General features: G+C 42.4%; 2 protein-coding genes across 3 annotated transcripts in view; both read left to right on the forward strand.

Moving 5' to 3' along the window:
- The window catches only part of PDE11A (phosphodiesterase 11A), a 127,555-nt gene extending 115,352 nt beyond the window's left edge, over positions 1 to 12,203 (forward strand). The window contains exons 20-21 of one of the 2 annotated variants that reach the window (XM_064660734.1): positions 7,094 to 7,195; positions 9,322 to 12,203. In XM_064660734.1, the coding sequence (XP_064516804.1) occupies positions 7,094 to 7,195; positions 9,322 to 9,384 (165 nt within the window). In that variant the 3' untranslated portion in view covers positions 9,385 to 12,203. The remainder of the gene's footprint in view (positions 1 to 7,093; positions 7,196 to 9,321) is intronic. The other variant, XM_064660735.1, reaches the window with a different exon arrangement.
- Positions 12,204 to 13,254: 1,051 nt separating this feature from the next.
- On the forward strand, positions 13,255 to 15,819 carry LOC135417101 (intraflagellar transport protein 70B-like). Its single transcript, XM_064660736.1, has one exon. It carries the CDS (start codon positions 13,307 to 13,309, stop codon positions 15,305 to 15,307), a length of 2,001 nt encoding a protein of 666 aa, XP_064516806.1. The 5' UTR covers positions 13,255 to 13,306; the 3' UTR covers positions 15,308 to 15,819.
- The last annotated feature ends 230 nt before the right edge of the window (positions 15,820 to 16,049 follow it).

Raw genomic sequence — 16,049 nt, forward strand, 5'->3', positions numbered from 1 at the left:
AAAACAGGAAAAGAAGAAAGAATGTTTTTATTTGCAATTTTTGTCTAAATCCATCATTATTTCACAGTGTAATATGAAAAGGCATAGTTTTGGTTTCAGAGCAAGAATTTTTCTGTCTGTGAGTATTATGAACACCTTTTTAAAATAGGCACAAAGATCCCAATCCTTTCTTTTTCCTTCCCGAGAGCAAGGAGTGTTTTGTTTTGCTTTTGAAAATCAGGAGAATATCACTTTTGCTAGGATTTTGATAATTTGGTGAGATTATTGATGAAACATTGTATTTCTATCAATAATTTTAGGAATTTACAAGTTTCTCCAAAATATTTAGAAGAAGAGACAGCAGAAAGGAGTACTTTTCCCCTTCAAACAAGAGTACTTCAACTTGCTTCCAAACAGTCTCAACTGAAAGGGCAGTTCCTTGACAAAGATATTTGGGAGAAGATAGAAAAACCAACATTTGCCATTGACTTCAGTGAAGCTAAGCTAAGCTTCACTGAAGGCTTTCACCCTGATCTGTGAGAAAAATTGAATAATTCATAACACTACAATTTCTGTTGCTGTTGTACTTAGAATTATCTGCCCAATGTATAGCGAAGGACATGCAGTCATGTATGGAAACATGTATAAAGATCTGAGGAAGTAGATTGAAAAGTTGGCAGATAAGGTAGAAGAGACAGCCAATAGAGGGAACTCAAATTGTACAGCAAATCTGAAAGAAGATGAATGGATAATTTAACAGCCATTCAGTTTTCAAGAAAGACAAAGCACAAACTACATTGCACCAGAAAAGGACTAGAAATGATGATGGATGAAACGCTTCAAGTGTTTAACACAACAGAATCACAGTTGCCTGCAGAATTCCCAGCTGAGGGTAAATTCAAAGAACTAAATCAGCATATGAGACTGATATGGTTTGAAGAATTTTTCAAAATCCATTTAATAGCAAGGAAGAAGACATTGATTGGCTGCTTGGCTAAAATCTCGAAAGGAAAAGAGTTTGAAACATTCTGTCTCTTGCATGCTTGACATGGAATCTAAACCATAAACGGCACAGCTAAATAAGCAGTTGTTTATGAAATAATAACTCTTCTTTTCTAGCAAACCCTTGGTCTCATGACATTATTATGAACAGATTAATCCTTTGCAACTATAGCAACACATCAGTTGAGCTACTTCAGTAGGTCCTTCAGAATTACTCTCCCTTTGGCAGCATAATGTGCTTGATACTGGTCAAAGCACATTTGGCTACCAGGAGCTCTGTACATACTTTCCTCCCTGAAGTACCTGGCACATTTTTACCAGTGGTGAATCTTACTTATAATCATCTTTCTCTAGTATGCATGTTTACTTACAAAGGAGTACAGTATTATTCTTGCTAGCATACCTTCACCAGAAAGAAGCTTAACACTAATTCATAGTGGAAGAGCTGAACACTGATGCATGTGTTAGATCCCTTTCCAGTCACAACTGGCTTCCTTCCACTAACAATTTTTAGAGAGAAGCTAAAAAAACCTCCTGTTTTCTATCAGGAAAATTAGTAATATATTCATTTCATCTAATTACATTTTTAGGCATCAGAAAAAAATTCCCTGGCAGAAATGAAAAAATAATGCACTCATGCATTATGTACTTGATGACCTGGACCCTTCCTCAGTAAGCCATAGAAGAAATAAACAAACTTCAACCGTGAGAAGATTGCAATAATTTTATTTTTATTTTTTCATTAACTCAACCCCCTCACAAATACCGTATTTTTTTCTGGAACATAATGATTAAACACAGTCCTGAATTGGTAGGGCAAATAATTAATTCATATACACACACAGTCAAGGGTTCATAGAGGTTAATCCTTATATCTTCTCTATATCACTTTATCTTCTGTATTCTACCTACATAAAGTGGAAATTTAGCAGTCTTTTTGGGTTTAGTATATGGACATGTATACAGAAATACTTTTAGGTTTTCAAAACAACTTCCATCAAGTATTAGTATTATGAAGATCAGATCTGTGGATGTCTGCAACACCGGTTCCCTTTTATCTGAACTAATCTGAAGTTCAAGGACATTCAGATAGATGGCTCACCTTTGGCCTATGTATTCTCACGTGAAAGCCACTTCAGCAAAACTCAGGAGTTCAATTCAGCTCTGCTGTAACTGGTCATGACTCTCTTGACTTCAACAATGCTTCATATGCTTACACCGAGTCTGAATTTATCCCTATGGCTTCTCGGTCACTGGTCCTCCCTTCCAACTCAGAAACTGCCTACGTAATAAAAGTGATTCATTAGAAACCACTGGGTTCCAAAGTAGAGTGAACACTGAGACCTATAACTTTTTTATATGTGCTCAGTCATAAAAATGAATTTATATGGTAAATATTAGCCCTGCAACCATACTTTCATGAGCTGTAATCTTGTCAAAGCTCGTAAGTTAAGCAAGGTCAGAATTGGTCAATATTTGGATGAGAATCTCTGGTGGGGAGGGGAAGAAAAGTATATATGCTGGAGGTCCTGCAGTGTTTGTAAGTTAGGACATACTGTGCTCCTCTTTAAAAATATTTGGTATTGGTCTTAGAATACAACAAAATGTTGCATTTGCTTTAGCAATAGTTTAGCCTCTGGCCACATCTGCACTGCATCTTGGCAGTTTCAGCTAACTTCCTTCCCCAGAGAGGAATGGGATGTAGCAGATTAAGTCTTCTCCCCCCCCACCCCACTTCAACCCAGGAGGTTGGTACTCAGAGTACCAACAAATGCCTCCGCTGCTACCTATCCCCCTCTCCCTGAAGGAGTTTGTTGCTACTGCTATTTCTGCATTCTCTATGCTTTATCTAGCAAAATACGCTTAAGAAATACATCTCTATACACAAGAAAAAAAACCCAACACTACTCTCCCCTCCTTACCTTCTCCCATAAATAGCTTTCTCTGAGTACCTCATGCTCTTCCCCCCTTTGAGCTCTTCCTTCAGGCAGCCCTGCCCCTCTCCCAGATGCACATAATATATTGATGAAGTGTCTTTAACCTTTTCTTGTGCTGGAGGAGCTTTCATATAAGTGGAGCTACACCTTGTGAAAGGATGCTGTGGGCAGAGCAGTACATAGTCCCAAAAGACATGTAAATAATTAAAGATGGTAAGGAAAAGTCACTGCTATGCAGTAACTTTCTGACAAACAGCTTAGTTGCGCATCTGAGGTAATATATGGATGCAGAAGGGAACTGGAAACACATCTTGGTTTTTCCTAAGGCTGGAGTGCACAGTGCCAGCATGACTGCTCCTCCCCCACGCTTTATCACTGCTACTAAGAACAGCTTTTACAGTAAAGGGGATAAAATGGGAAAGGTCACCAATCCTGTACCTATGGCTGTGTAGCAAGGCAGCTGCATTGCAGTGGAAGGACTGCAAGTGGACATTGAGGCCTCGGGGGACAGGAACTCTCCCAAGCTGGGGTTCCCTCACCACAGAGCCCAGCTGCCTGCCAGCCCACAGCCTGCCTGCTGCACCAAGGAGACACAAGGAAAAAGGGTGTTTCTGGAACTATTGAGTTTATGGGGGGATATCCCCTGTCAGACTGTTGAAGACCAAGCCTCTGCCTAGTAAGGCAAATAATAAATTAGGCATTAGGAACCTGGATACCAGATTAGACAGATCGCTAGCAAAGCTGTTCATAAGAGGCATGCATCAAAAATAGTAGCATGGAAGAGCAATACATCAAGGGGTTCTCCTGCAATAAAGGGGAAAGTAAAAACTGCAGCCAGGAGGTAGAAAACCCTGACAAGGCTACAGCCAAATAAACTTAAATAGCTTTGGGAATAAATTGGTGGTTTAATCCGGATCAGGAACAGGTGCTATGAATGTAATTCAGTAAATGGTTGAGAGCCTGCCAGAAGGGAGAAAAATGTGTTGCTTTTGAGATAATTTCCCAGAAGCTTCATAAAAGCAAATTGATTACTGGAGTTTAATAATTAAAACAGGGCCAGATATATAGTAATCAAATGAGTTTTTAATTACATCTCAAGAAGAAATAAAATCCAATTTGTGCACTTGGTATCAGAGAAATCCTACTGAAATGCTTTGGTAGCTGGAAAAAATAAAATAAAAGCTAATTTCCATAGGAATTATAGTAGTCAGTTTAATTAAAAGACTAGATCAGAATGAAAAAGTCCCAAAGTGAAAGGATACTAAATACAGAAGCAGTGGTTCAAACATCAAATCAATGTCTGAATAAAGACATTTTATAGACCCAGTGCAAAATCTGCACTGTCAAGTATTCCTAATCTAAATTAATGTGTAACAAAATAAAGTTTCTAAAAATTACACTATATATTTTGTAGGTATTCCATTGAATTAATTGCTGGTTCTATGGTAAAAATTAATATCAAAGACTTGGTTTATTCTTTCTTAAATACTCCTCTTAATAAATTTCATCAAAGTTAATGTTAGTAGTTAACCATTCTTGTTATTTACCTGGTGGCCTCTCTTGCACTTGGGTTATTAGACTCTAATGTGCACTTAAGTCTGTATTGCTAAGAAATATATGTGTGTTTACTTTTGGATTTAAAATATGTTTACAGCTCATAAGACAACAGTGATTACTGTAGCACTGTGGGGTCCTGTATACATTCCCAACCTACTCAGGCTTCTGTTCTCTGCCGTGTTGATGCAAAGCTAATTGATCTAAGCACCTCGAGCACTCACAGTCCCCTTGGCACTGTATGTGACAGGGCTGTCTCCTAGCACAAGAGCATGGCATATGCTGAGGCCTGGAGGGCCAGGCACAGCAGTAGGTCATGCCCAGACCTCTGTGTTTGCTCCCTGGCACTGGTCTTGAAAACATCATGGTCTTGTGGTCAGTCATGGCAAAAAAAAGGGTACAAAAAGGACACAGACATAGCCGAGAGCTGCAGAGCCACACTGAGACAGAGTCTGCTGTCCCAGTGAGCTCCGTCTCCTCTGTGTTGCCTGTAGCTGGTGTAGGTTCCTGGTATAGCATTTATGACAGGAACAGCTTGTACAGCAGGTTGTGCTTACAGATCCTGGTGCTGACAGGGTATGAGTGCAGAACACCATCCTTGTGCTTAGAGAGACTTGAAATACACTGATTTTTAAACACTGATTTAACCACCAGGGGTGTTTATATATATATATAAATATATATATATATTTACTTTTTTTTAATTTAAAGTGTATATTGGAAAAATAATTCACGAAAACTCTTTCAAGATTTAGAAAATACCAATGAGCTTAACTGACAGGGGATGGATACTGGCTTTGCACAGAAAGGATCTGATAAGTTGCTGTCAAGAGTTGAGTGTCTAATGTGCTACCTCTCGACACTGAGCTGGCAGTGGTAATGCAGGTGCTAATGGTAACAGGAGTGAGCTTTTCAGGTATTTTCAGCTGTTTATAATGTATTAATGCTCCTCTGTTTTGGACTCCACCACATCAGATTTAAGGACTTCACAATGGTCTGAAATAAAGAGAGAAAAATTGAGAGTTCTGAGGCATGGTGATGGGAATGTTAAAAATCCACATCCATTCTGTCAAATGAATGACCATCACAGTGAGCAGTACTGTATGGGGCAGGGAGTGCAGTGAACTCTGCCTCTTACCCCAAGCCCAACATTGCAAAATAATCTGCCCAGTTTGTGCCATATTCTGAGGAAATAATTTCAAATGGATTTGCTTTGAGTTCCACACAAATCAGCTTCTTATTCATGGTATGATTTTGCAGAAGTGCTGAGCATTCATATTTCCTACTGAAGTCAACTGAAATTGCAAGTTTTCAGCACATCTTAAAATCAGGCCATTAACCCTTAATTACCGTATAATAGCTCAATTAAAAATCTACCAAGACTTACTTCAGTAGCAAGCCAAGCTCCCATGGCTTGCAGACTAGCTATAAAAAAAATTCAGTCCTTTAGTGGTGTTTGGGCTCTGGGGACCATTTAAAACAGTTGCTGTTAACCTTGCTGTTTAAAACAAAAAATTATCAACTGCAAAGGTACCTACTTCCCCTTTCCTTTCTTTTCTGTATAATTTTCTGCACTTTTAGAAGTGCAGAAGGAACTGTTGCTGTCTTCTTTGTCTTTTTTTTATTTTTTAATCTTGCACCAACCCTTTCTTTCAAATGACAAATACGTACTTTCCATGCTGTCAGAGTAAACATGCTGCCCAGCTCTCAGCAAACCCCACTTCTTGCTAGTCAGAAAAGCTGAAAAAGAAGAATACTCCTCTGTCCTGAAAGGACACATTACATGACTGCTTGGGAGGTAACTGGTTAACCCTTTCTTCACATGCAGTGCTGCTGTTAATGAGGTTCTGTCTCTCTTTAATGTAGATACAACCAAGTGAAGCACTTATGGTCTTTTCACATAAGCATTTGATATTAAAGGGGAAGGTAAAATAAACTTCTAGCAAAGGTATGCAGGAATTACATAATTTTGGGACTGTATCAAAGCCAGATAAAACCAGATAAAAGATTCTTACTGGCCTCTGTGAACTTTGGATTGGGTATATACAAAAGAGGTGATTTCAGTGCAATCTCAAAGGAAAACTCATTTATTTTTCTTTATTTTGAGCACACACACTCTTTTTTTTTTTTTTTTTTTTTTTGCCAGTTTGGCAAAGCACAGTGCTGTTGTGGTTTACTCATCTGTAGGAAAAAATAATCTAGCACTAGGGAGATTATTTCAGCTTTGTCCAGCCTATCCAACCAGTGGAACTCCTGCTTCTAGATGCCAGCAACCAGATAGCCTCAGGCACAGGGATTCCTCAAACAGACTATCTTTACAGATACAGATTACCAGAAAGCTAAAGTAGTTGAGCAGCAACTCTGCCATCTTATGTGAATTTTTTTACATTTTTGATGGCTTATTTAAAGCCTCAGGTGAAATGAGTGAGATAGATGAAAAGATCTCACTGCGAACAGTAACCTTTATCTACACAGGTATGTACACACCTGGGGGTAAGGAGGGTAGGGGCATGGTGCAGATTAAACTCTTTTTTTACCCTGTTACTCCATGTACTGTCCATCAAAGGAGTTGATACAGTGTCAATATTTTTTCATTCATCTTATTTTTAATCTTCTTTCAGTGTCTAGTGAAGCTGAATGCGAAACTGAAGCCTATGCTGGACTCTGTGGCAGTAAATAGAGGTAAATGGGAGGAGCTGCACCAAAAAAGACTTCCTTCTCAGGTGACATCCTCATCCTCCTTTTCCTCTACCTTTACAATGTCTCTCAAAGACATAAATTAAGCCTGCAAATATCAGTGTCACTTTACAATAAGAGCTGTCAGAAAGGTTTACATAAGCTTAGACCCAACATTTTTTAAGAAACGCTTTAGCAGACATGCTTAATTGATTGGATATTATCTTGATGGCAGCATAGTTTGCTTTTACTGTGAGGCTTAGTGGGACTGAAAGGAAGGCCTGCAGTGAGATTGCGCTGGTATCTGGAGAGACACGGAAGACTTCACATAAGAAGCGTTCATTCAGCTCCACTACATTTCAACTGCTGCTGTAAAAATCTGTAAAGCTGACAACAGACTGAAATATAAGAACTCACATCTTAATAAAATTAATAATACAGAGCAGAACTGGGATGCAAGCTGGCCAATTCATATGCAAGGAGCTGCACAAAACAGAATAGTATGTAATTACATTGTTGTTTTGCATCTCTTCAGTACATGTTATGAATCAATTATGCCTGCTTTTGTGATGTTCCTCTCCTACTCTCCCTCCTCTTTTAAGCCTGAACATTCTGAAAAGCCTGCTTTGTATTCTAAAGAAGTATTTTTTTACAACAAAGCTTCTTAGTGATTGATCAGGGCTTTTAGAATTGCCTACCTTTGCTACATTTAAAAACAAACTTTATTATCTTTAAAAGCACCAAGCTGTCCCTTCTTCCCAGAGAAATTCATATTAACAGAGCAGCAAATTTCTCAGCAAGGGGAAGTTTGCACAAGGGCAAAATATTGCATGGTAATTTTAGAGTGGGGTTTTTTTCTTTCAAAAAATGCTCTTTTAACACATTCATTTTTTTTAAATTACAGTGTCCCCTAAGGAAAAGATTAATGGGCTTTTATGAAAATAGAGTACAGATAAAAAAGGAAATCTGTTGCCTTGTGCTTCAGGTTTATATTACATTAAAAAGTGGACCACAGATAAACCTTCCTTGTATAATTTTCAGTTGAAATTAATATTTTGAAATGGTGGAGAGGAAGAATATCATCACACTGGACTGACTACCTCTTACTCTCTTGCAGGTCTTTCAGTACAATTTCAGATGCTATTACTACAGCTAGCACTGCTCTAGTCAAGGCTCACATGTAGCCATCAGTGGTAAAGGTGTCCATAAAAATCTAATCAAACATGATAGGTCACAAAACCAAACATATTCAGTTCTGTGTGATGACCCTGGTACTACCTGAAAGTTGATCTCTTTTTATTAGTGCAAGGATCACTAGTGTAGCAAGCCTGTGATCTGTGGTTTGAGGGTGCTTTCTCTGCTGCATGACCGGACACAAAAGGAGTCATGTTGCAGCGCTAACGACTGCCCATTCATGGGGGGGGAGAAAGCCTTTGTACTCCATGAAAAATGGGATTCTAAATATAGGGTTGTCTGGCAGCAGAAATTAAAGCTGAATTCAGCTTAGTTTTACACCTGTGCCAAATTCCATTTACTTCAGTGGAATTACCTTGAACTGGCACCAACTTAATGGAAATCAGAACCTGGCCCAGCTGACCAGATGCTAAAAGAGCTTTCCTCCTTTCCAAGGAAAGTGAGTCGTTAGCGCCTTAGAAAAGCTGACTACATCTGTCTCACAATCAAACAGAAACAACAAATCTGCTGATCACTTCTTTAAAAGAAACACAGCAAAACAAAAAGGCTCTGTGCTTCTAACCACAGTGTGTAGGACAATAGCTGGAAATTCAGTAGCATTGTGAGCCAATCTGTCAGTGCACAACAGAACCACATCACTTTCTCTAGCAGAAAGAAGCAGGAAGGACCAGATATGCAGACTGCACAGCAGTGAGTAAATGCATCAAATGGAAATGTTTCTGCTATTCTTTTACCACTTCTTTCTTCTCTGAATAAGGACAGACACAGTATAGTAAGCAGCAAGCCATACAAACTTAGAATACATACGTTATGGGAGAAACAGATACTAGGAACCAACAGTACTGCTGGCAGGTACACACAGATTTCCTGAATTTTGGTATTGCATATTGCTAAGTATAACATAATTTATAATGCATACCCTACAGCCTCCCCGAAGGTTGAGTCTCCCCTCATTTCCTCTCCTTTTTATTGGCTTCAGTGCACTGTTGCCCATGGCAACACCCACCGGCAGGGATGGGGATTCGGCACCACCGCAAGCTGACACACAGCTGAAGCTCTAACAATGTCAACCATCAATCAAGTGACTGTTTGTAATTGCCTCCATCTATTTCTCCTGTCTTTTGGTATCTTTGCCATTGTGGGTCAAAATTCAGAAACTGCTGACTAATGTTATGGTTCTGCTCCTCCATCACAAGGAAGAAAATGAGAGCACACAGCTCGATCTTATCAAATTGTTCTCAGGCGAAACGAAGCAACCCTGATGAAACCGGGGGGCCCAGTAGTGCATCTCAGAACAGCATTTGGTCTCTGAAACTAAACAAACAAAAATCTTACATTATTTTTTAAAACAAAAACTGTTGGAGAGAAAAAGAAGATTCTTTGTGGAAGCATGCAGTACAGTTAAGAAATGTATTCCAAGCCTGTTATATTTTAAGATGGTGGAAACCACTTTTTAGCTACTGCTCATAAGCTTGATAGACAGAAATTGTATCTGGTTTTCAGTATTTCGCAGTATTTCAGTCAGTTTTCCCAAACTCTTCCAAGACATGTGCAGGAGAGATGACTGTGTAGATCATTTAATCTCATTCTACATCTTTTACTTGCTTCCCTGCCTGCTGAACAAGGAGACATTAAAAAACCCATTGAAATCGGCTTAATTCTGTGAGTGCATATAAAACATGGGTCCATGAGAGGTGAGGACAAATTAGAGGGCATGTGCTTGGCCTTCCCCTGAAGATGCCCAACACATCAGCAACAAAGAACCACTTACTTGCTCCAGCAGTTAGTGAAAATTTGGCCTTAAATGAGGCCTCTAGAATTTACAATTCCAGTGCTAAAATGTGATGAGCACGTAGATTATCCATAGGATCACACAGGCTTTGTTGTCCCCCAAAGGTGCTTTAAGCTGGTTCAATGGCAATGCCTTTTTTCTAGGTGTCCTACTGAATTGTGCTAACTGCAGCCTGAATTCAGTCAGGTTCTTAGTCCCATGAATTAGGGATCCAGGCAGCAGCCCTCACTTTTTCACCAGAAAAATGCTCAGGAGAAGATCTGGATTTTCCTCCCTATCCTCAAAGATGGTTCAGGCCAAACAGTAATTCCACTCAGGATTCCCACCTGTGAGACCACTTAACAAAATCAACCTTTCCTTGCAAAAAAAAAAAAAACCCAAACAACAAAACAAACACAGAATTGCATAGGGTAATCAGGAAAAAGCCTGACACTCAAATCCTCCTTGATTTGCAGCAGGCTTTTGAACTGCAGGGGCATCTTCCCCACCAGCCTGTGGGGAGTCACACTGGTGTTCTTGTCTCCTGCCCTTCTGCCTTTATATGTGCTTAGCACGGAGACAAGGATGCCTGCTGGGTACAGCCCCAATTTCTGCATCGCTCCTGGGAGATGCACGGAGCAGACAGGCTTTGGTGGAAGAGCTCAGGAGAGGCTCATATGTACACTGTTCTGGATTAAAGTGCTCCCCTACAACACGACACTGTGACCCCATCAGAAAACCGAACACTGTTCCAGGCAAGGAGCACATGGGTAGAAGCTCTGCTGTGGCTCATGCAGAAGGGTTTCCCACCTCCCAGGAATGAGATTCCCAAAAGGTGTCTTTGGCCATAGTTCAAGTAGTAAAATCAGACAATTCTCTCCCAGCCTGGGACCTACAGACAAATGACAACAGCTTCATAACATGATGAAGATGTAGACATCTGCTTCTGTCAGGACATGGTTTTGCTCCTGCTCCAAAGCAAAGTCTCACAGGGTCAGGCAGCAGTAGCTCCCAGAAGTTTAAACTGGATGTCTCGTGGTGGTGGACACAACTCTCCACGGAGCCAACCCTATTTACAGGGCCGGGGTCTTGCCCAGAAGGTCAATTGTATATTTTGTAATCACAGAGCAGACAAGGATGTTTCATTTTAGCTCAGGTATTTCTTCAGATGGTGTCCTTGGTACAGCAGCTGCATTTTTCTGGTCTGGTGACCTTGCTAATTGCTCCTTCTTAGAGTGCACTGCAATCTTATAATGTGCCTGTAGTTACCAACAAAGCCAATACTAGTACTCACAAATTATTTTTGAAAACTGCAACCAGCAGTGCCTAAGGTCAATTGTAGTATTTAGATGAAGTAATCCTAGTGGAAAAATAGGAGTGTTTACAGGCCAAATACTTATTTTCCCTTCATAAAATTAAAACAATTTAGTTACTGATAGGTCACTTATGCATTGAGTGAAATTTTAAAACAGGTTTATTTCAAGGTTATGTAAAATACATTAACAGACACTTCCAATGCTGAATGTTCGGGGCAAGAAAATGTAGAGCAAGAAGGTTTTTCTTATTGGCTTTGTCAAAGGGACGAATGATTTAAAGAGTAAAGTCACGTAAATGGTTTCTAACATAGCAATGAAGTGGGAGGTATAAATCAGCTGAAATGAGATACTCCAGAGATTTCCATCACTTGAATGTGCCAGTATTGGAATACATACTGTATATTGCTTGTTACCTTTTCTTTCTTGGATTAATTTGTATTTAATTACAAATTTTAAAGCATGTTGCCACTGCATCTTACAGTTGTATGGGGAATACCATTATAACCCCTGAACCTTTGCCTGTGGGAAACAACTGACACATGCACAGAAGTACCATGTGTACGTTCTAATGCGAATCCCACATACTTGCAAAATGTGTAACTTTTTAAAAAGACTTCTGCATCTTTTCCTTTTTTTGCATTTTAAGACCACTACTCTTATTGTTTGCTTTAGTAGATCAGACTATGCTTATTCAGTTTTTTAAAGCATGTTTTTGAAATTAACAACTTGGTTTTACTGGTCTCTCTAAAAAAAAAATAAAACAATTTTAATGGCTTGCTGTGATTTTCTTTCTTTATTATTGCTTTTTTGCTTTGAAACTGCCTTGTTGGGATGAATCAGAGCTGTATCTATTGATTACTGAATCACACATATAGAAGGTCCTGGAAACACATGAGACTGAGTGGCCCAGATACGATTTTTGACACACTACCTTGCAAGCAAACCAAACTTTTTCACTGAGTATGCTTGGCATCAGTTTGGAGTGACCAGAAACCAAATCTGGACAGTGACTCTTCCAGAGCTTTCAAATGTAACTACACAGATTATACAGTCTGTGATCTGGATGCATCACTGTTCAGTAGAAATACCATGGGGTAAAAAGTCCCTCCAAAGCACAGTTACGTTGTTGAAATAGTTTCGGAAAAGTTGGAAATCATTTCTTCTACTTTTTAAAGCTGCAGGAAAGCCAGTGGATTGTGCCAAGGTACAAACACACTTCCTGCCTTCCACCAGCCGTAACGAACTGTGGATCTTGATGGGCTGTGACGAGGATGTTTCGGGTTGAAAAAGCCCACGACAGCAATAATATACTTCCTGCACTCCCGGACTGCGTGTTTAGCTTAAGGCCTGCTTTTACACCACGTACTACTTAAGGGAACTGTCACAGAACATTTAGAAATATAGTTGATTTTTACTCTTTATTGTTTCCAGCTGCATGAGATCCCGAAAGGAGGGGAAAGTCCCAGTCTAGGCAGCGACTTCATGAGGCTCGAGCTCTTTTGAGCCAGTTTGGAATCTGCCCGGGAGACAGGAGGGGAACACAAGAGGGCGGGCAAACGCAGAGGACGCGGCTCCTCTCCAGGGTACCAGTCCCCACCGGCACCAGGGCGGCCGGACAAGCCTGGGCGAGCGGCCGCCGCCATCCCCCTGCCGGAGGGGCGGCCCCGATCGCTGTATCCCGGGCCGCGCTCACACCGCCCCTTCGCACCGCCCGCAATGTGACCGCGGAACCCGCCGCCTGCACGGGGAGTACTTCCGGCCCGACAGCGCCGTTGCCATGGCAACGGGGAAACAACCCGCTTCCGGCCCGGCGGCGCCGTTGCCATGGCAGCGAGGCCTCCGCTTCCGCCCCCGTCGCGGCGGTGCCGGTGCCGGCCATGGAGGCCGCGCCGGTGCCCGACGGGCAGCACACGGCCGTGGTGTACGGGCTGATCGGAGGCGGGCGCTACGCGGAGGCGGTGTCGCTGCTGAGCCGCGGGCTGCAGAAGAGCAGCCGCTCCCGGGGCTGCCTCTCGCTGCTGGGCTACTGCCACTACCAGCTGCAGGAGTTCGCGGCGGCGGCCGAGTGCTACGAGCAGCTGTCGGCGCTGCACCCGCAGCTGGCCCCGTACCGCCTGTGCCACGCGCAGGCCCTCTACAAGGCCGGGCTGTTCGCCGAGGCCCTGCGCGCCGCCAGCCCGCTGCTGGACGTGCCCGCCTTCCAGCGCCGGGCCCTGCGGCTCCAGGCCGCTGTGCACTACGCCCAGGGCGACCTCCCGGCGGCACAGAGCCTGGTGGAGGAGGAGCTGGCTGCCGCCGCTGATGGCGGCCCCAGCGCAGCCGAGGAGCCCTCGGAGCGGGCCGATGCCGAGGTGAACCTGGGCTGCCTGCTGTACCGGCAGGGCCGGCACGAGGAGGCCAGCGCCAAGTTCGGCAGCGCCATGCAGGTGCTGGGATACTGCCCGGAGCTGTCCTACAACATGGCGCTGTGCTCCTACGCCGCCAAGCAGTACCCGGCCGCCCTCAAGTACATCTCCGACATCATCAAGCACGGCATTCATCAGCACCCCGAGCTCAGTGTGGGCATGACCACCGAGGGCATCGACGTCCGCAGCGTGGGCAACACGCTGCTCCTGCACCGCACGGCCCTGGTGGAGGCCTTCAACCTCAAGGCAGCCATCGAGTACCAGCTGCGCAACCTGCGGGCGGCCCAGGAGGCACTCACTGACATGCCCCCGAGGGCCGAGGAGGAGCTGGATCCCGTCACGCTGCACAACCAAGCGCTGATGAACATGGACAGCCAGCCTACTGAAGGGTTTGGGAAGCTGCAGTTTCTCCTCCTGCAGAACCCCTGTCCGCCAGAAACTTTTGGTAACTTGCTACTCCTCTATTGCAAGCATCAGTACTACGACCTGGCAGCTGATGTGCTGGCAGAGAATACCCATCTGACTTACAAACTGCTCACACCTTACTTGTACAACTTCTTGGATGCCATTATCACTTGTCAAACTGCCCCTGAGGAGGCTTTCCACAAGCTAGATGATTTAGCAGGGACAATGACTGAGCAGCTGAGAAAACTCACAAAGCAGGTACAGGAAGCTAGGCAAAACTGGGATGATGAAGCTCTAAAAAAGGCAGTTAATGAGTATGATGAGACTCTGGATAAATATGTACCTGTCTTGATGGCCCAAGCAAAGATTTACTGGGACATGAAGAACTACACAATGGTGGAAAAGATCTTCCGCAAATCAGTGGAGTTCTGCAAGGAACACGAGGTGTGGAAGCTCAACGTGGCTCATGTGCTCTTCATGCAAGAGAACAAGTACAAAGAGGCTATCAGCTTCTATGAGCCGATAGTTAAGAAGCACTATGACAACATCCTCAATGTCAGTGCCATTGTGTTAGCCAACCTCTGCGTTTCCTACATCCTGACAAGCCAGAATGAAGACGCAGAGGAACTAATGAGGAAGATCGAGAAGGCAGAAGAGCAGCTGTCCTATGACAATCCTGATAAAAACACCTACCATCTTTGCATTGTCAATCTGGTCATTGGTACCCTCTACTGTGTGAAGGGAAACTATGACTTTGGTATTTCAAGGATCATTAAAAGTCTGGAGCCATATAACAAAAAGCTGAGCACTGACACGTGGTACTACGCCAAGCGGTGTTTCCTGTCCCTGCTGGAGAACATGTCCAAGCACATGATCATGCTGCGTGACAGTGTCATCCAGGAGTGCGTTCAGTTCCTGAAGCAGTGTGAGCTGTATGGGAGAAACATCCCAGCTGTCATTGAGCACCCCCTGGAAGAGAGTAGGATGCACAGTGGGAAAAACACGGTCACCTACGAAGCTCGGCTTTTGAGGGCTCTGATGTATAAGATCATTGGGTGGGCTGAGTAAATGGTGTTAACTGGACAGCAGAAATGAGAACTTTGTTGTTTTCTTACACTTGTGAGGTGATGCTCACGCTTGCAAAAATTTTTAAAGATTTCATGCTGTATTTTAACAGCATTCAGTGGGAAATAGAATATTTTCATTAAATTAACCTGCATCAAAAAACTAGGGGCATTCTCAGTAACCTGTCATGTTAAATGCAGCTTAAGATGTGTTGACCAAGAATGTCATTATAGAAATATCATAGTTTTCACCTGTAAGACAATATTTTATCCTTCTGAAATTTAGACCAAGTTTCTTTTCATTGGTTGATGGTTAAAAAAAAAAGTGTTATCTGTCTCTTCTAGCACAGAGTTTGAAGAAACAGTTGTTTTCATTCTGTAATTTGTGCCTATGTGTGAAATGTTTCTTTATTCTGCTTTTTCCAAGGTATTTTTAATATGTTGCAGACCACGTTGATTGTATATTTGAACACAAGACATGGCTTTATATTAAAAAATCAGTTCTACAAACATGAACAGTGTCTTTTGCTAACTCAGTAATAATGCAGGAGTATTCTGGCAAATTCTATACCTAATACAGGGACCAGGAATATAATCCAAGAAGGCTCTATTAGATTGGTACCTCAGTTTAGATCTACCCTTGCAATAAAGTTTGTTATGACTGGACATAACTGACTTAAGAGACACTGCTCAGTGCTGCCCCTCAGCTTCTGAGACCCCCAGAGTCCTGTGCCTGCACCATCTGG

Source organism: Pseudopipra pipra, chromosome 7 (assembly GCF_036250125.1).
Source record: "Pseudopipra pipra isolate bDixPip1 chromosome 7, bDixPip1.hap1, whole genome shotgun sequence".
NCBI classification, from domain to species: domain Eukaryota; kingdom Metazoa; phylum Chordata; class Aves; order Passeriformes; family Pipridae; genus Pseudopipra; species Pseudopipra pipra.